General features: G+C 33.4%; 3 protein-coding genes across 4 annotated transcripts; 2 read left to right on the top strand and 1 right to left on the bottom strand.

The window, feature by feature from the left end:
* Positions 1-1,347: 1,347 nt before the first annotated feature.
* LOC115698938 (calcium-binding protein CML38) lies at positions 1,348-2,057 on the top strand. Its single transcript, XM_030626140.2, has one exon. It carries the CDS (start codon positions 1,489-1,491, stop codon positions 1,912-1,914), a length of 426 nt encoding a protein of 141 aa, XP_030482000.2. The 5' UTR covers positions 1,348-1,488; the 3' UTR covers positions 1,915-2,057.
* Positions 2,058-9,505: 7,448 nt separating this feature from the next.
* Positions 9,506-10,507, top strand: LOC115704382 (uncharacterized). Its single transcript, XM_030631593.2, has one exon. It carries the CDS (start codon positions 9,506-9,508, stop codon positions 10,505-10,507), a length of 1,002 nt encoding a protein of 333 aa, XP_030487453.2.
* Positions 10,508-11,441: 934 nt separating this feature from the next.
* Positions 11,442-14,338, bottom strand: LOC115698635 (protein LYK2). 2 transcript variants are annotated; one of them, XM_061102083.1, is made up of 3 exons: positions 13,936-14,338; positions 12,753-13,787; positions 11,442-12,683 (listed from the first exon to the last, which is right to left on the bottom strand). In XM_061102083.1, exons 2-3 carry the CDS (start codon positions 13,708-13,710, stop codon positions 11,629-11,631), a joined length of 2,013 nt encoding a protein of 670 aa, XP_060958066.1. In that variant the 5' UTR covers positions 13,711-13,787; positions 13,936-14,338; the 3' UTR covers positions 11,442-11,628. The 2 variants fall into 2 exon arrangements, with proteins under 2 accessions (XP_060958066.1, XP_030481624.2); XM_030625764.2 differs by having other exon boundaries at positions 11,442-13,787; positions 13,936-14,337.
* Positions 14,339-20,424: the final 6,086 nt, after the last annotated feature.

Raw genomic sequence — 20,424 nt, 5'->3', positions numbered from 1 at the left:
TCGTGTAATTTTGCATATTTAAGATTGTAGAATGAAAAATAAAATATATATATTTAAAATTAATTTGCAATATAAATATTTAAAATTTAACTCTCAATTATATATAAATATTTAAATTTAATTATTGGCGGTAATTATACCTAAGTTATATTTTTAGAATTTTTGTAAGTACGTGTTAAGTAAATTGTCACGTGACAATCTATGATTAGTTCACATCATTAAATTTTTATTTTTCTTTAAAAAAAAATTAGTTTAAACAAGTAATGTTTTCAAACTCGCACGTCCGTATTGGTAACAGTTGAAACGGTTGTAATTAATTTACAATTAACTAACTTTTAGGTGGTGGTAATACTTTTATTTTTAAATTTTTTAATCATAAAAATTAAAGTAAAATTTGTAATTTTAAAATTTTTATTTTTGAAAAACAAAAATATTTTTTATAATCACTTTTATTTTACAATTTTAAATATAGAAAATAAAGGTGTGCTCTGTAAATTTTATTTTAATTTTTATTTGTTGATTTTATTTAAGTTGGTTCGGGTCTGAGATTGGGATTGGAGACCGATCTAGGTACGAGGTCAGGTTGGGGCTAGGGTTTGAGTTTGGGTTCCAAGATTTAGGTTGGAATTGGAATTTAAAATATTGATTAACAAAATAGTTTTGTTCAAAAAAAAAAATTTAAGTAATTTTTTTTATTTTCAAATTTTTTAAAATTTTAATTCTCAATTAAAAAGTAAAAATAAATTTATAGAACATGATAAAATATTTTTACTTTTCTAATTTTAAAGATAAAAAAAAAAAAAAAAAAAAAAATTGATGAAAAATGTTTTACCAAAATACACTTTTTCATTCCTATAATTTCAGGTGCAAAACCAATCTTTGCTACGAAGATTCCATTTATAAACACTTGAGTAAATTTTAATTTTACCACAAACATAATAATGTTGGGATATGTTAAAAAATACTTTTTTTTATTTTCATTAATCAAAAATACCCTTATATTATATTTCATTAAAATCTATCTATTTTTGTTAGTGAATTGCCTAATATACCATCTCCACTTAAATGTAACACATAATTTATATTAACCTGCTAAAAGGTATAATAGGGATATCATTTATAAAAATAAATATATATATAAAAAAAAATAGATAAAATAATGTAGTTATCAAATACAATTTCCTCAATAACAAAATGTTAGGTCAACGGTCTTTCTGTCTTTATATTTACGAAAATACCGTACAATTTTTCTTAATTGCAAGAAGGTACGATGTCCCTCCCCTTAAGTTGCTTGGTCAACCACGACACGCGTCATAATCTTATATATAAATAAATGATCAATACAAACCATATCCTCAACCCTAACCTTTTTTATGAGATTCAATTCAAAAGCCGCCATTTTCCCTCTTCTCTAGCTCTACCTTTAACTTTTAACCCTTGCTAACAATTAAGGCTTTTCATCAAATTTTCATTTAAATTTCTATATACATGAACAAACTCAAACAATATGAACGTGTTTTCAACCACTTTGACTCCAACGGCGACGGGAGAATATCCTCATGCGAGTTGCAACAGTGCGTGGGAGCAATAGGAGGCGAGCTTTCGAAAGCTGAGGCTGAGGCGGTGATGGAGTACTTAGATTCAGACGGAGATGGGTTGTTGGGGTTAGATGACTTTGTTAAGTTGGTTGAAGAAGGTGAAGAAGAAGACAAAGTTAAAGATTTGAGAGAGGCTTTTAAGATGTATCATGAAATGGACGGTTCTGATTGTATTACTCCAAAAAGTCTTAAGAAAATGCTTAGTAGACTCGGTGAGTCTAAGACCGTTGACGAGTGTAAAATTATGATTTCTAGATTTGATCTCGATGGGGATGGTGTTCTCAATTTTGATGAGTTTAAGGTTATGATGTTGTGATTATTAAACTGTGACGTAGTAGTAATTAAGTACGTAATGCATATGATATGTACGTAATGCATATGATATATGATGTAATTCATTCATTTTTATTATATTAGAATTAATATTCATTATTAATAATAATATATTTTTTATGTCTTCGTTCGTTTAAATTTTCATATAAGCTGTCATATTTATCCGCACTTCAATCCAATTAGTAATTTTAGATTTAAAAATTATCATTCTATTTAATCTAATTAGACTTCAAAATATCTAATTGAATTAGTAATTAAATTAAATTATTTTTTAATTGTTTATCCAATTACACCCTTAATTTTTAATATTAAGTGAAAAATATAAAAAAAAAATACATAAAAAGTAAATATTACCTTTTTGTTTATCCTTAAATTTTATACTCCATAAAAACATCATCATTACAAATGTAAAAAAATTTGAAATATAACTAAAATAATAACATTACCAAGTAATAAAATAAAACAAAACATTACCAAGTAATAAAATAGAACAAAACATTACCAAGTAATTGATACTACATATTTTCATTCTAACCAAATAATCTAGAATTTTGTTCTTATATGTGTCTTTGTTTAAGATATAATCAGAATCTGTACTGATAAAACTAGAAAAAAATTACAATTTTATAAATATTTAGTACTTATGCCGCTAAAAAATCATTAAATTTATGCCGCTTACAAACCCAAGAGTTTAAAATTTCAATGAGCCACACATTAAAAAATTATTCAAACTAATTATAAATTTACGCTAAGCTACAAGCGTAGCTAATGTTTTTATTTATTTATTTGTTTTAACATAACCACAATAATTTTACTAATTTCAAATTTTTATATTATTTTAGCAAATTATCCTAGTTTCTTGCTTGCCAAGAAAATTAAATCATTAATTAGCTATCATTAAGAACATTTAATTATCCTAGTTTCTTGCTTCCCAAGAAAATTTTATAATTGGTTATAATCCAAGCTTTTATTAGAAATAAGCTTGTAAAGAGTGACAATGTAAAAGTCCAAAAATACTTAAATTATGGAACCATTAATATAACATTTATCCTTGATTTTTTGTTTTGAAAAATTAAAAAACTCGAAGATAAAAAATCTAAAGACTCGTCTCAATGCTTTCGGCTTTGCCCCCAATAGAATTTTGGGTCGAAGATAAAAGGGTACAATAAGACATATCTTCTATGTGTATTTTATTTTCACTAGAATGTAGTATCCAAAATGTTGTAACTTCAGTGAAATTTACAAAAAAATTCTATGAAAAGTGAATTGTATGACTGAGTGTATGGAGTTTTATAGGATATGAATACTTTATTATAAATATATATATATATATAATGTATAACTTTGCCATATGGGTTGGAGCCCAAGAGGTACCTAGCTCGAGTTAACTCGAGTTAAGCTAACGGGTGTGGTATTATTTTATTTTTTAAAAAAAAAAAAACTATTTATGAAATTATTATTTGTTATTTAATTAATTATAACTATTTGTAAACGTATATTTAATTAATTAGTAAGCAAAGATAATTTTTTATTTGTGTTTTCAATAACGATCGTTCACATGAGAAAAAATAATTTTCTTCCTACTACTTCATTACGTGTGTTCCTATATAATGCATGAGAACCAACAGGAGAAGGACATCATTTTTCTCTCAGAAAAAAATTATATACAGTTTTATACGATTATATTACAAATGTATTCTGAGCAGTAGTACGATTATATTGGATGTAGTATTTTGACGGTTCTCTATCGTGCAATAGAGCTCTGATACAGTGTTTCGACTAGGCTATTTTATCTAGCGGACAACGAGACTGTAGTCTACTTGCACTGTTCTGAGCAGTGCCACGAACGTTTTAAGGAGAGCGACCTAGTTCGCGACTCAACTCAGACTTTAATTTTCGTCCCTTTTATTTTCTGAACAATATCTATCATGATTTAAAATATTATTAAAAAATTAGTAGTCATGAAGAAGCAAAAACGGTCAAGGAATGAGGCCAAAATTTATATGTATAATAATATGGTTGAATATAAATTTAGTAGTCATGTTAATATGGCTAATAATAATTAATCACAAACCCACTATTTGGTTATTCTAATTCTAATCACACAAGTCAATAATAATAAATATAAATTAATGTATTTGTATTCCTACTTTGACGACCACATAATGAAAAGGTCTCAAGTGAGTTGGCCTTTTCATATTGTGTATTCAGGTCCTTTTAGTGAAAAAGCCCTTTTAATTGTTCTTATGTTGCATATATCTGACATCTCTGTACTATTGGCTCTTCAACAACCAAAAAAGTCATATTTGGTGTTGTTGGATTACCATAATAATGAATTAATATCATATATTAACCATTTTTATCTTTTTTTTTTTTTTAGCTGGAGAAACCTTCTCATTAAACAAAACCAAAGAGTCACAGAGCAAAGACAAAACCATACCAGAAAACAGAGACAAACACAAAACAAGGTTTACATGGCCACAAGAGGGGCCAAGTCCTCAGCAGAAAAAAAACCAGAAAATGCATTAGAGAGAGACCACCGCGCGAGCTTGTGAGCCACCTGCACTGTAGCTCGAGGATGCCACACCAGCTCCACCTCCGGGAGATCATCCAGCATCTGCACCAGCTCCCAAAACAAACCAGCAAGCCGCCAATCGGGTGTTCTGCGAGCATGGATGCCGTGCACCAGCAGCTGGCAATCCGAAACTAAAACAGTCTGCTTCCAATCCCTACCTTTGCACCAATTCACTGCATAAATTACAGCCCGCATCTCAGCCTCCAAAGCATGATCAGAAGCATAATTGGCAGCCATGGCCTCCAACAAAGACCCCTCCGAAATGGTCACAACAATCCCAGCAGCAGCGCGCAAATCCTTGAAAGCTGCATCAACCAGCAGCACCAACTTTCCAGAGTAAATCTCTGTCAAACTCTGCTGCAATGAACCAGTACCACTCGGAATATCCCAAGCAATTCGCAGATTAGCAGACGTATGGTTCACCTTAGCTAAGACTCCCTGCCAAGAAGGATTAACATTTTCATGGAAGGCACAGTTTCGGGCAGACCACAACACATCAAACAAACAAATCCCGAACCTAGTAAATTCCCCAGAAACATTATCATCAGCTCCTTGGAGGAAGCCGGGGGAAAGAAGCCATTCAACCATGTTTCTAGGCGAGTCAAACCATAGAATCTCACTTCGAAGAGCCCACCTGCTCGCGAACCACACAGCTTTTGCGAGAGGGCATTTAAAGAACAAGTGGTGGGCCGAATCCTCATCCTTCCCACAAAGAATACATCTAGCTTCATTCCCAAAGATTCTTTGGAGACGACTTCCAAAAGGGATTATGTCTCGGCAAAGTTTCCAAAGGAACATTCTCAACCGCTCCGTGATTTTGAGTTTCCAAATCCGATGCCAAAGCTGATCAGTCTCACCCCAACGGCATTTGATTATAGACTTATACGCCGCTTTCGGAGAGAATAAACCATTTGTGGCATCTTTCCACACTAGATGGTCTTCCTGCGATGTATGCAGCCGCCCTATCAAGGACAAAGAGCTAGCCACACTGGGGACAAACCACCTATGAGTCAATCGGTCTAACCATTCCCCATTCTCATTAAGTAGAGTAGACACCTTAATGGAATTCTGAACACAAAGTGGATTGAAGGCAGCCCTAAACATGTCCCAGTCTAACCACGGTATCCAAGGAGAATTCCACAAGTCAACCTTGCTTCCGTCCGCTATAAGCCAGCAGGATTCATTCCTGATCAGATCTCTCGTGGCCATAATACCCTTAGCACCAAAGGATGCATTACTAGGCATCTTAGAATTCCAAAAGGTTAGGTCCCTATTTCCCCAGTACTTGGCTTTAAAGACCTTACACCAAAGAGAATCCTCCCCCATAGCAAGTTTCCAACCAAGTTTTGCGACCAAAGCAAGATTAATATCAGCAAACTTCTTAAAATTTAACCCACCCTTATCCAAAGGTAAGCATAAGGAATTCCAATCACAGAGCGCCAGGAAACGATCTTTGTTATCATTACCCAACCACCAGAACTTTCGAACCGCCTGATCCATCTCATGGCACAGGGATTTAGGGAAGAGGAAAGTCGCCATAGCATACGCCGGAGTACTCTGGGCCACGGCTCGGATCAGAGTAGACCTTCCCGCTTGGGAGAGAAGTTTACACCGCCATCCCTCAATCTTGGAACAGATCTTTTCCTTGATAAACTTCAAATCTTTAACCTTACTATTCGACCAGATAATCGGGTTCCCAAGGAATCTATCCTCCTTGCACAACTTCCGAAAGCCCAAGTACTGAACCAACTCAGCCTGAGTAGAGTCACCCACATTTCTCGAAAAAACGTACGCCGATTTTTGGACATTCAAGCATTGACCCGACCAAGAGCCGTAAACCTGGATGCTATCCAAAACTGCCCCTACTTCACCCATATCAGCTTTGCAAAATATAAAGAGATCGTCAGCATACATGAGATGAGATATGGCCGGGCTCTGAGGACTAACCTTGAACCCCGAAACAAGACCAGCCTCTTCTTTCTTCAAGAGCAACCTAGAAAGGATTTCATTGCACAGAATGAACAGGTATGGCGAGATAGGGTCACCTTGGCGAAGCCCTCTACCGGGACGAAACTGTTTCAAAGGGCCGCCATTAAGTAAGATCGAATAGGACACAGAGTTTATACATTTCATAACCATCTGGATAAATCTCGTCTCAAAACCGAAGGCTTCCATGGTCTTCTTTAAAAAGCTCCATTCAATCCTATCGTAGGCCTTTGACATGTCCAGCTTCAAACCCACAAACCCCGACCTCCCCTTCAATTTGTTAAAAGAATCCAGGATTTCATGGGCCATGATGCTGTTCTCAGCGATCCATCTACCCGGGACAAAAGCCGATTGAAAAGGCGAAATGATCTCCTGAAGGAGAGGACGCAACCGATTCGCCAAAATCTTAGAGATAATTTTATACGTGAAGTTGCACAGACTAATAGGACGAAACTCATCAAAGCAGTTAGCTCCTCCCTTTTTGGGGATCAAAACAATGAAAGTTTGGTTAATCTCCTTAACAAACTCCCCTGTTTCAAAGAATTGGACCACCGTATCCACCACATCCCCTCCCACCGTCTCCCAATGATCTTTGAAGAATTTCCCAGGCATTCCGTCAGGCCCCGGTGCCTTAAGATGGGGCATAGACCAAACCACCTTCCGAATCTCCTCCACCGTGGGAACCCGAATAAGTAGCTGATTAGCATCCTCCGAAATGGACCGAGAGACCAAGTCGTGAAGCAAGGGATCCTCAGGGGACACCGAAGACAGAATAGACATGAAATTTGACCGAAAATGCTCACCAACCGCTTGTCTACCTTCAATCCACTCCGCATCATTCAATCGAACAGCATTTATAAAATTCCTCTTGCGTTTGATCACGGTAGCAGCATGGAAAAACTTAGAGTTCATATCCCCATCTCGATACCATAGTTCCCTGGATTTCTGCTTCCAAATCTCCGCATACCGGGTTTCCACCTCATCTAATTCACAAATTCTCAAAAATGCTCTCCGTACTGTTCCGTTGCCGTACTGTGTAAAGCGAAGACCCCTGTTCTGGGCCCGTTTGGGCCGTGCGAAGAGTGACGGAGGACGCACGGGTCGTCCGGCCACCATTGGCCATGGGTAGTGGGCCACTACCTACAGACACGAGCCCATGTGTCTTAGGGTTTGATACCCTTTCCTTTTTGAATCAGTCGAAGGTTAGTGTGGATTTTTGCTGCGGTCACCTTTGCCTATTCAAGGAAAAATTTATTGTTCCATCTCTGTCTGGTTTTGTCTGCGTTTCTGGGTTTGTCGTGGGTTCTTTTTCAGGAAAGCTGATAATGGCAGCCATGAATATTCTTCCTCTTGTCGACGAAATCATCCATGAAACTGAAAACTTTTGTTTGGACGACTTCTCCATTGATGTCACCCCAGATACTGAGCTGGCCAAGGAAACGATAGCACATTCGGTGGTGGGAAGGTTCTTCTCGAAGAAGACGGTCTCAAACGGAACTTTGCGAAAGGCCCTTTCGGGTCTGTGGAAACTCCACCCTGGCTGGAGGTTTCAAACGGTGAAACCCAGGACATTCATTTTTCGGTTGGGCTCTTCAAAGGAAGTTAAGTATGTGCTAGACAATGGCCCGTGGAATCTCTGTAGCGGATTCTTGCTGGTGGCTGCTCTTCCGGAGGATGGTAAATGGGAATCAGCAGACCTTTCAAGTATGGATATTTGGGTCAAGGCACGGGGCGTTCCCCTCCCGTTCTTGACGGAGTCCTGTATACAACAGATGGCAAGTCGGATGGGTAAGCTTCTTCAGGCGAACAAGGTTAGGAAAAATGGTGTGATCCTTAATGACTATTTGAGGTTCCAAGTGCGGTTGAACCTGGCAGTCCCTCTCCTGGCAGGTGTCTCTCTCCCTGAATATGGTCAAAAAAAGGTTTGGAGTTTTTTTAAATATGAGAAATTGCCTATTTTTTGCTTTAAATGTGGAGTTATTGGGCATGTGGAAACTGATTGTTCTGGTAAGAAGCGTATGGTTACTGTCCAGGATGGGAGAAATATCCCATTGTTTGGTTCATGGTTGCGGGATGGGTCAAGACTGGAGAATGGCTTTGCGTTGTTGGAAGTGGAAAGTTTGAATGATCGCAATAGGCTGGAGAATTTTGACCCGGTCCTTGAAGAGATGCCTCTTAAGGATGGCCAGGATCATGTTATCCCGGTTACGGCGGCTGTTAGTAGTGGCGGCCATACTAGAGTGGAAAGAGATGGGATGGAAGGGGTGGTCTCACAACGAGCTGATAACTCCTTCAATGTTGCTTATAACGATTATGTGGACACTTCTAAATTCCCCTCCCAGCATGTGGTACATGTTGCAAAGTTGTTCCAAGAGAAATTGGGGCCGATTAAGTTTGGAGCTAACCGGGAGGATGGGGAGAAGGGCAAGGAGCATTCCGGAAAGATTAAGAAGCTTAAAAAGCCTAGAGTTGTGGGACCTCGCGGGATCCCCAAGAATCCTATCTTTGGGAAAAATACTCAGGAGCCCGGGAATATGGCTGGATCTAAACGTAAGAAAGTTGAATCGGATCAGGATTTTGGGTCTAAATTCACGGATGAAAGTCGAGGGAATAGTTGCCTTATTTTTGTTGAGAAAACTCGAGTCAAAGATGTGTTTGCTGAGACTAGTGGAGTTAATGTACTTGGTGAATCGAACAATCTAGAGGATAGTGAGGAACAAGCCAAGAGAGCTCGGATGTTCTTGAACTCATTGAGATCGGTGGAGGGTTCTTTTGAAGGGATTAAGGATGGAGATGATGTGAGAGATCTCATAAAAGATCCTGAGTTGGTCCCGGCCGTTCAAATAGGTCAGGGTGAGAGGGGTTTTGAGTCTTTGGAATCTGATGCTAGAGTCACTGAGTCTGACGCTAGTGTTACTCACAAAGAGGGAAAACTAGCTGCTGAATCTGGGGTTGTGATCCAGGATTTTTCTATGGCCGAGGAGGCGGGCCGATTCATGCCCCCCAAAGCCCCATGAAGATCCTTTCGTGGAATTGCCGAGGACTAGGGAGTCCGTCGGCTAAGAAAGCTCTTCGAGCTTTGGTTACTAGGGAAGATCCGGATGTCTTATTCTTGATGGAAACTAAACTGAGCGGTTCTAGGATGAATGGGGTGTGGAGAAATTTGGGTTTTGGAGGTGCCTCGGTTGTGGAGGCGGTTGGGTCTGCTGGTGGGACTTGTCTTTGTTGGAAAGCTGGGGTGGATATTCAGGTGATGGCGGATTCGGTGGATGTTACTAAAGTGGTCTTTTCTAATGTCCTCAACGGTCCTGCTTGGCATTGTCTTTTTGTCTATGGCCCGCCTACTAAAGCTGCGAGGAAAGAGTTTTGGGAAGAGAGAACTTTGGAGGTTCTTGCTTTGAATCACCCTTGGCTCTTGCTGGGTGATCTTAACACTATCTCGGGCCAACAGGATAAGGTTGGGGGCCGGGAAGTGGAGGCGAGTGATGGAAGTGACCTTAATGAGCTGCTTGATTCCACGGGAGGAGTGGATCTGGGTTGTGTGGGGAATCACTTCACTTGGACAAACGGGAGGCGATTCCAGGATCTAATCAAAGAGAGACTTGACAGAGCGCTCTGTGACCCGGAGTGGATGATGACGTATCCGAAGGCTGGTGTGCGTGCCCTTGCTATCAAGGATTCAGATCATGCTCCTTTGGTTGTGGACCTCCTCTTAGACCGGGAGCGGTTTCATACCCCGTTCAGATACTTGGATGCTTGGTCTAGAGATGAGGGTTGCAAAGAGGTTATTCAGAGGGCGTGGGCTATAGATGTGAGGGGCGCCAAGAGCTTACAACTGGTTACCCGCTTGGATAATACCCGAAGATGTTTGGCTAAGTGGAATAAAACTCATTTTGGAATGTGTAAGGAAAAAATAAAGACTTTAAACAATTTCTTGGTGGAAGTGCAACGAAGGGTACCTTCGGAAGACAATTTGAAATTGGAAGCGAACCATTTTTATCATTTGCAGCCCTAAAAAAAGAAAAACTCCAATAGTTCTGGCAGCTATATCTAAAGTTCTGTGCTGCTCATACATCTAGATTCTAGACTTGGTTTTATTATATAATATATATTATTATATTATATAATAAGTTTCCTAGATCGATTCTTAATGGTAACCTAACAAGTCTTTAACTGAAAAATCATCTAGTGGTGGTGGTTTTTTGCTTGGTACCATGGAGTGGTGGGTACTTTATTTTATTTCAAGTAGTGCAATCCATCTTCTTATATTGGTGATGGGTAAAGAAATATTAAGGGAAAATTTATAGTGCCAATTAAGAGATGGTATATGATTTTTGGTTCAAATCAATATCAAATTTCACATAATTTAATTTAATAAATAATATAAAAAAACTGCTAGTCAATCATAACGCAACACATCAATATATTATAATGCTTTTGTTAGTGTTATCATAAATAATATGAAATCTTATTGGTGGGCTATTTCTATTATTGGATAGCGGATATTAGATTGGAAAAAATTTATAGTAAACCATTAAAAATAGCGTTTTTACATATAAAAGTATATTTTTTTTATTTGTTTAATTATTTTGAAAAAAAAAATAGTGTAATTTTATTTTCATAATCTTGTATATTGTAGTTATTTAAAATTATTTGTAATTTTTGAAAAAAAAAATCTAAATAATTTTACAAAAATAAAACTTAAATATTTTATTATATGTGTAATTATTTTTTCTTATAAGTTTCACAGTAATTATTTAAATTAATTTATGTTAGAATTAAATAATTACAACATAACAGATAGAAGATGTAGCAAATCACTCATAAAAATATACAATAGACTTATAAAATTGAAGATCAACAACATATTTTATGCTAGCTTAAATTGTAACCTATAATTAAAAAAAAAAAAAAAGGTCTTTTGACTGAAATGGTCAAGGCCAAAGTTAAAAAGTAGTACAAATATTATTTCACAAAAACAGAGAATACATAATTAAAACCTATTTCTTATTATATGCAACTCATATTCTTAACTAAGTTTGTACAATACATGAAAATTACCAGTTACTACCACAAGCCTAAATAAACATTAGAAAATGACCATTCATAACATGTTCTGTTCTGTTTGGATTTTATTCACATGTTGTCTGCAGCTGCTGCTTCAACCAGAGGTTTTGAAGAACTCTCACTCATCAAAATACACTCTCCTTCTGGTGCCTCATCAACTAATCTTGACAATTTCTCAACAACTTCCTCAGCTGTTGGTCTCAAAGCATAATCTTCTTCAATGCAAGCTCTAGCCAAATTAGCCAATGTAACAGCTGCATCGAAAGAGTAGTTTTCGCCTAAAGCGCTGTCCATCCATTCCCTTAGCTCATCTGCATCTTCTGACTCTAATATGGACTTAATTTTCTCTGAAAGTAAAACACTACTTGCTCCCTTCTCATTAGGCCTAGAAATTGGTGTTTTGCCTGATAAAATCTCAAGCAAAACTACCCCATATGCGAAAATATCCATGCTTGGAGAGATTACTCCTTGGTGAATGTACTCAGGAGCTAAATAGCCAAGGCTCCAAGTTGCAGGATTGGATGAACATATTTGAGGGTCTGATGTGTTGTCTTGTACACACTTCACCATACCGAAATTCCCAACTTTGGCATTGAATTCTTCGTCTAAGAAAATGTTTCTGCTCTTGATGTTTCTGTGGACATAAAAGGGCTCCATTATGTGATGCATATAATGTAAAGCCATGGCCACATCTAGACAAATCTTCAATCTTTGGCTCCATGTCAAGAAACAATAGCAAGAGGAAATGAACTGGTTTTTCATAGCTAATCCACCATGAAGCCAATCTTTCAAGGAACCATTTTTAGCATACTCAAAAACCAGAAATGAATCAGGACCATCTTCAGTCAAACATGTCCCTAACAACTTTATTATGTTGGGATGGTGATGAATTGCTTCATTGAAGAGATTAAACTCGATTTTGGAGATGAGTTCTTGTCTAATGCGCTTTACAGCCAAATTCTTCCCACTTAGCCTGCCATGGTAAACAGCACCTTCAATATGGTTGCTTGAATTGAAATCCTCTGTTGCTTTCTTCAGCTCCTCAACTGTGTAAGTCTCCACAAGCGCCTTTCGGGGTGTTGTACTTGTAACGGTTTGGCCATCAAGAGGGTCCTGAATAGATCCTTCAAAAGAAACCTTGTTGTCACTTATAGTTCTTACACTTAAACTTAGCTGTTGAAGCTCTACATCACCTGATTCTTTGCATGATAAACTCTGTTTCTTCTTCATTTGGAATACTAAGAAAGCTGCTGCAACTGCTACACTAACACCTACAAAGATAGCAGTAAGAGCAATATACAGTCCAACTTTCCTCATCTTTGATTTCTTCTTGTGTGGACTAATGACTGGGATACTAGAACCCGAAAAGCTCAAATTCGGTTGGCGGGGTTTGACAAGTGAGCCTAGAACAGGCTTACTAGTAACCGGGACAATTAGAGATGTAAAGGGTGTTAAGCTTTCTTTAACAGCTCCAAATGATCTGTTATTTGCAGAGATAATAGCTTCTTTAGTTGTATTGAACTTAATGGCTAAGTTAGAAACTGTATCACCTTTAGTAATTGGATAAGTAAGAAGATAAAGAGGTGTTGGTATTGGACTAAGTTCAGAAGAAGGACAAGCACAAGGGAGTGGAATTAGCAAGTTCAAAACTTTCTCACCAAGATCCAAAGATGAGACATTTGGGTTCTTATCTTTGATGGCTTTACAAGTTGTCAAGCCTTCTAAAGAATCAGAAATCCCAGTAAAGGTTTCACCTTTGACAGTAATTTTGGCCAACTGAGCTTGAAAAAATCCAAGGCTGCATTGGCAGTTGATTGGTATCAATAAAGGCTGGTCTTTGGGGAGAAACTCAGTCTCTGGAGAAATGCCATTAGCTTGAGCAACCACAAACCGATTAAGACCCAAATAATAGCTCAAATTTGAAAGAGAAGAGAAGTGAGAATTGGTTCTGAGAATGGCAAATGTCTCACATCTGTTCAATGACACATTTTTACTAGTACTGCAGTGAAAGCCAGAGACATCTTTAGATGAAGTGTTGTTGTTATTAAGTTGGCTCTGACCAATTGTGGAGACACTACTAAGCCATATGAATAGGACAAAAGCTTTCAAATAGAGCTTATTAGTATTACTGCTACTGATCTGAGCAGCCATTTCCAAATCTTACCCTATTAAAAAAATGGCTTATGAAGTTTTCTTTTGGCTTTTGGACGGTGGATTAGTCTACATCCCTACACAAATAAAAGAATATGGGGTTAAAAAAAATAAGGGTGTTTATCAAAGCTGTTTAAGGGACAAAATTCTTGGGGATAACAAAGGATTTTTCAATTTTATAAAACTCTGATTCCGTTAACTAAGGAGTGTTGTTGAATTGATTACCTATTTCAAAGCTCCAATGGTCACTTGCTAGTGATTATAGCCACCACTCTTGAGAGACCCTTCTTGGGCTTCAAAAACCAGTCTTTCATTCCAAGACAAATAAAAATACAATCTTTATTTGTACCATATATCTAGATATAGGCAATTGGGTTATCCTAGTTTATTAACATATTTAGACATTATTCATATGTATAACTAATTTGTACTAGAATGAAGTACAACTACATTAAGAATGTTTGAGATGAGACCATAATTGTACCTAATATACAAGCATTTATGGAAGCAATTTTTAGTTGAAATATTACATACGTATAGAATAGGTTAGATTAGATGTACTTATATTCAAAAATGAAATGTAAAATAATGATTTTGATATGAGATGATAATTGCAAATAAAGCAATATATATCAGCTGTCAAAGGGGGTTGTAGATAAAAATGATGTGTGATTTGGAAGGGTGTTGAAATTAATAGGATGGAGAAGAAAAATAAAGCATAATATATATACAAATATAGTCGAAGAGACATTCATGCTTGGTAAAGCAAAGGCACAAAAAGCAAAGCTATATAGCCTTAGGACTAATTGGTCAAATAGAGCCATGAATATCCTAAGTTGACAAAACACCAATAATAACCACAAAATTAAAGTATTCCATGACCTTTTTTTTTTTTTTTGAGAATTTCCATGACCTTTACTACTTGATACATACACCGATATATGATTCATATTATTATTATTTTTTAAGGTGTCTTGTTTCTCAAACTTTATCACTAATTTAAGTATTCTCTTTCTACTTTTAACATTAATAGTTTATGGAACTTCTGTCAAATTTTGTTAGACTTCAGTCAAAAAAAATTAACAATCTTCTCCCCCAAAGTATGATCACTATCATATTTTGCTCTTTGAAGTTTTATCATTAAAAGGGACATGTTATGGTGGAAGTAAAACTTCAAAGAACAAAATACGATGGTCATAGTTTGGGGGTGATAGGGTAGTTTTAGGTGTATTTTATAAAATATTTTAAAGGTGTGTTTCAATTTATTAGATTCATTTTGTGTAGAATTATGATTGTTTTCTATTTGTTTCAGGATTAAATAGTAAAATTCATAATGTGAATTAAAAATGAGAAAAAAACATATTAAATGAGATGAATATGATGAATTATCATGAAATTTGGAATTCTAGGATATAAATTGTGAAAAAATTTAAGTTTTGGATACTCAACACGTTCTATTTACAATCAAAAATCAAGTATGAAGTTTCAAGCGCATTTTTCGACTATGATGTGTTTACTTTGAGAGAAAATAATATGAATAAAAGTTTTGACTTTCCAAAACATCTTGAATCATTCAATTTCAAGCAATATTGAAAGAGTTATGACCAAAACATCATCAGTCGTCGCACCAGAAAGTCCGCTGCCAAAATTCGAGCTTCAAGCGGGACGCGACACTACAAGGTAGTGTCGCGGCCTGCCTATTTTAATTGTAAAAAATTAAAGTTTTTCTAATCTTTTTTTACCTATATAAAGGCTCTTTTTCAACACTTTTCAGCATGCAATTTTGAGAGAGTACGAAAATTAGAAGCAAAAGCGGCTCTGGAGACTTTTAACATTTTTTGAAGAATTCTTTTTTTTTTTTCCTCTATTTTTCTTATGTTCTTACTTAAATGTTATCAGATGCTTTCAATGATTATGAGTAACTAGATTTTTATTGGTCTGTTAATAAAGATTGTTTGAAATTTTATTCTAATTTTAATGTGATATAATTCTTCCTCAATTTTATGTGTATCTATTTAATTCGTATTTAATTTTTTTTAATTGTTTGACAACTAATTAATTGTTTTATGATTTCAATACAAAATCTTAAAAATGAGTATTGATTATGTTCTAATGAAATAGACATAGATTTCGATATAGAACGAGAGTACCTATATGGTTTATGTAATCTTTAGGATTTTTATGTTTAATGCCTCTTATGTATTTAAATTTATCACGAGAGTAGAAAATTTACATATAGGTTAAGATTTATATGTCATAGCCCGAATATAAATTTTTTTTAGTATATTCGCTATCACATAAAAATTAAAGGCTAATTAATAATTTTTCCCCTTGAACTTTGACATGTAGTAAATCGTGCCCCCTAAAACTTTTTTGCCGTTAAAAATTCCCCCTGAACTATTGAGATTGTTAAATTTAAGTACTTTTTCTAATTTCATTCAATTTTACTATTTCAGTGATTGTTTATGTACTAAACCATGCTCCCCAGACTTTGATATCTACCAAATCATGCCCCTCAAACTTTGATATGTACTAAATCATGACCCTTAAACTTTCATCCATGTTAAAATTTGTTTACTAAAATTAGACAAAAGTCCTTAAATTTAACAATCTCAATAGTTCAGGGGTAATTTTTAACGGCCAAAAAAGTTCAGGGGGCACGATTTAGTACATGTCAAAGTTTAGGGGGAAATATTACTAATTAGCTAAAATTAAATTTTGAGAATTAAATTATGTTAAACTTAATCACTCTAAACTTATTAATTCTTTTATTTGTTTATTTTTAATTTAATTTTTGCTTAGATTATATATTTAGTTTTAAAATAATTTTATTTGATTGTAAAATAAAATTAAGAATTTGATTGTTTGATACTTAGCTACAATTTTTGTGTGTTGGATTTATCACAATATGGGTAAAATTGTTAATTATTTAAGAAAAGTTTTCAAAGTTCAAGAATAATATTTAACATTATTAATAATTCAAAGAGTGTAATTTTTTTTCTTTTAATTTAGAGTAAATAAGTATTTTTTATTAAGGAAATTATCTCATTACTATTTTTTTAATTTTTTTAATTTACAGTTTGAGTTTCTAAAGTGGTTTTTCCGGTGATTTCTATGTGGGTTGCTATACGATTTTTAGTTTCAATTTAAGTTGATCCGCTAATTGTAATAGAGATTTCTATATATAATTTCATAAAATGCAAAGAAAAAAAAATTATTTTGACGTGTAAAATTTTTTTAAAAAATATCCTTTTTTATTATTATTTGGGTCTACATGAAAATATGAATATAACACAAATATATTATAGACTAAAGAATTAACTAATATACATTTCAAAAAATAAAAAGTTAACTAATACATAAAAGCAATTACCTTGTTTAAAGGGTAACATCTTTGCTGTTAGCTCTTTAAATAAGAAAAATTTCTTTGAGATCTGTGCTGAAAAAGATTTCTAAAGTTGTTTTTATTAAATAAACAATTCCAACTTCAAAGTTCAAAGTATAGACTTGTGAAGTTTTATATTCCTCATAATCCAATCTTTTTTAAATGAAAATTAGTAACAAAATATATAAGTGAAGTTTCCCATTTTATGGCCATGGAATTGGAAGATATATACATTAGAACTTTTAGCACAAGTACCCAATAAATTCTCTCGAAGATGTAGAAGAAAGATACACATGTAATTATTTTATTATTACTAATGAGAATTCTAAAAAGTAATGTCAAATTCTATGGCCATTGATTGGTCATTAGTATATAGATGAAATAGATGGATGTCTCTTCTTTTGTTTCACACTAAAGAGAAAACTACAAAGACTTTTTTTCCAAAAAAAAAAAAAAAGGAAAATTACAAGGAGTTTAATAACATAAAAAAATGCATCTACTTTCTTCCCATGTAAATATTAAAGTAAAAAAAATCATAAATTCCAAATACCAATAAACCAATTTCACCGAAAGGCTAACTACATAACAGTAATACACTAGAATATTTTTGCACGTGATGGCACATGCTGACCACTTATCTTAGTTTTACAACTTACAAGAGACTTTTTGTTTAAATTAAAAATAATTAGCTCCAAAAACTTTTGATAATATTAATTCTGCCTCTTAAATTATAAGATTTGTAAAGAAGTTTTTCTTAAATTTTTACATTTAACAAAAATTTAGTTTTTTTTTGTTAAGTTTTGACACATTATTTCGTTTAAATGTTGATTTATCTTTATTAATTAACTTTGCCTCCTAAATTTTGACAACTATCAAATCGGACTCGTCAAAATAAAAACGAGAAACATTTAACATTTTTTAATAAATCTTAAAAAATTAATTTAGATCTTAAAAGAAAAAAATTATTTTAAATGATTAAGAAAATTAAAAAAAATTAAAATTTTAAAGGAGAATTACCCCATATACTATTTTTTTTTTTTTTTTACTTTTTTTCAAATTTACAGTTTGGGTTTCTAAATTGATTTTTACGATGGTTTTTATGTGGTTTGCTATACAATTTTTGGTTGCGATTTAAGTTGCTCTGTTAGTTGCAATAGATATTTCTATGTAGAATTCTGTAAAAATATATAAAAAAATATATTTTGAAGTGTAAAAATGAAAAAGGTCCAATTTTAAAACTAATTAAGCGATTTAATTTCTTTTTATTTTTGGGATAATTACAGTAAAATCCCCTTAACATTTGCAATTGTTACACGTATGACCCTAATAAAAAAAGTGACGGAAAAAGTACTTTATCTTACGATTTTGTTGTAGTCATACCTTTTTTTAGCCATTAAGTGTCAATTAAACTCGTTAAGTGCAAACTCATAAATACGTGCGCGACATATTTCTTTAGCTTATTTAATATATAGTCTAATAATATGTCGTCACGTATTTCTGAGTTAACACTTAATGACCAAAAAAAAGTAGGATTGCAATAAAATTGTTATATAATATACTTTTAGTGCTACTTTTTTTATTAGAATTGTATGTGTAACAATTATAAATGTTAAAGGGGTTTTGCTGCAAATATCTCTTTAATTTTTATTAAAAAATACATTTAGACATATAAATATTAACAATTTAATTTTTATAAAAACTAAATTTTACGGGAACAAGCTTAGGTCTTTTTTTTCTAAAATATAAATTTGTTTAAGTAAACATAGCCTTTTTTAGTTTAATTTCTAATTTTTTTCATAATAATTTTATATTTTTTATTGATATTATAATTATTTTTTTTAAGATATGAGTTTATAAATATAAATAAGTTTAATTTTTTCTTAAAAAATCTTAGTTTGTTTAAATTATTTATTGAATTTTCAATAATTTTAGTTTGATTTTTTAAGAAACCTATTTATAAATAAAATAAAATTTGAAAATATTTTTTTAGAAATACTTTAAGTTTTTTTAATAATTTTTATTAATTTTCTCAAAATTAATAGAATATTGTAATATTTAAAATTAATTTATTTTAATAAAAAGGGCAAATTTTTGTATCGTTAAAGTTCAAGAAGTAAAAATAATAACTTTTAACGGTAAAAGAAATTGAACCTAACAAAAGAGACATAATTATGTAACTGTTATATTTCAGAGAGAATTTTTAACAAACCATATATTTTAAGGGACAAAATCAAGTAGTGTGAAAAGTTTAAAAGATAATTATTCTTAAATTAATTAAGATTACAATTGTGGGGCTTTGGAGATTACTACCTCTATTAATATATAGTATTGTGGACATTGTCCCACATGGAATAAATGGTAGAGTATTGAGCCATATATAAGAACATTGACTACTCCACTCATCACCAATTAGTTTTGAGATGGAACCCCATGATACGATATCAGAGTCATATCCCTTGTGGGCAAGTGATTCGTCTAATATGGTTCAAGATTGATGAGCAAAAAAGAGTCATCATCTCGAGAGAAATCTCATGATTCTCAACACATAGTACCAATGACAACATTAAAATATATTACAATAAAATAAAAAGTTGTGCTTAATACCACATAATGAATTTATTTGATATTGTGCAAAGTATTTGAAATTAAATTAAAAAAAAAAAAACAAACAAACTATTAAGATAATATTCCCAAAAGAATTGCAAATAAATTTGCAGCAATTTTGTGTATTAAAGATGATTTTTGTTTTCAAACTAACATTTTGTTAAGTATTGATATAGACACCATGGTGTCCAACACTATTGGATGCAATAACATATGTAATAATACGCATGGAAATAAATGCCAAACGAATCTGATCTGATGGCAGCATTCATCAGCTAAATATTACAATGATCAATACAGTTTCAGGAATGAATAGAATAGAATAACTAATTAAGTGACAAGCTTTTCTTTGTATGGAATTTCTGCTGCGCTTACAGACAATGAAAAATCTTTTCAATAGGTAAAGTAGTATGTAGTATATGCACAAATATGGAATCTGTTTATAGTGTTTTAACCAAGTAGATTTTTAGGGTCTTTTAGAATTTGACCATTGGTGGTAGTGCACAGTGCACGCAAAACAAATCAATCTTTTGCTCTCATACTTATCAAAAAAAAAAAAAAAATCTTTGGCTCTCATAAAGATTATTAACACATGTGTATACACATACTACATAGATTTAAAATCAAGTTAACTTATTTGCTTGATAATTCAATCTTGAGAAAAACAAAAAGACAATCCTCAACTCCTATAAACAGAGTAATACTTAAAACCTTTTTTTGTTTGG

The sequence above is a fragment of the Cannabis sativa genome, chromosome 8 (genome assembly GCF_029168945.1).
Source record: "Cannabis sativa cultivar Pink pepper isolate KNU-18-1 chromosome 8, ASM2916894v1, whole genome shotgun sequence".
Lineage (NCBI taxonomy): Eukaryota > Viridiplantae > Streptophyta > Magnoliopsida > Rosales > Cannabaceae > Cannabis > Cannabis sativa.
This window is presented reverse-complemented; position numbering and strand designations above follow the sequence as displayed.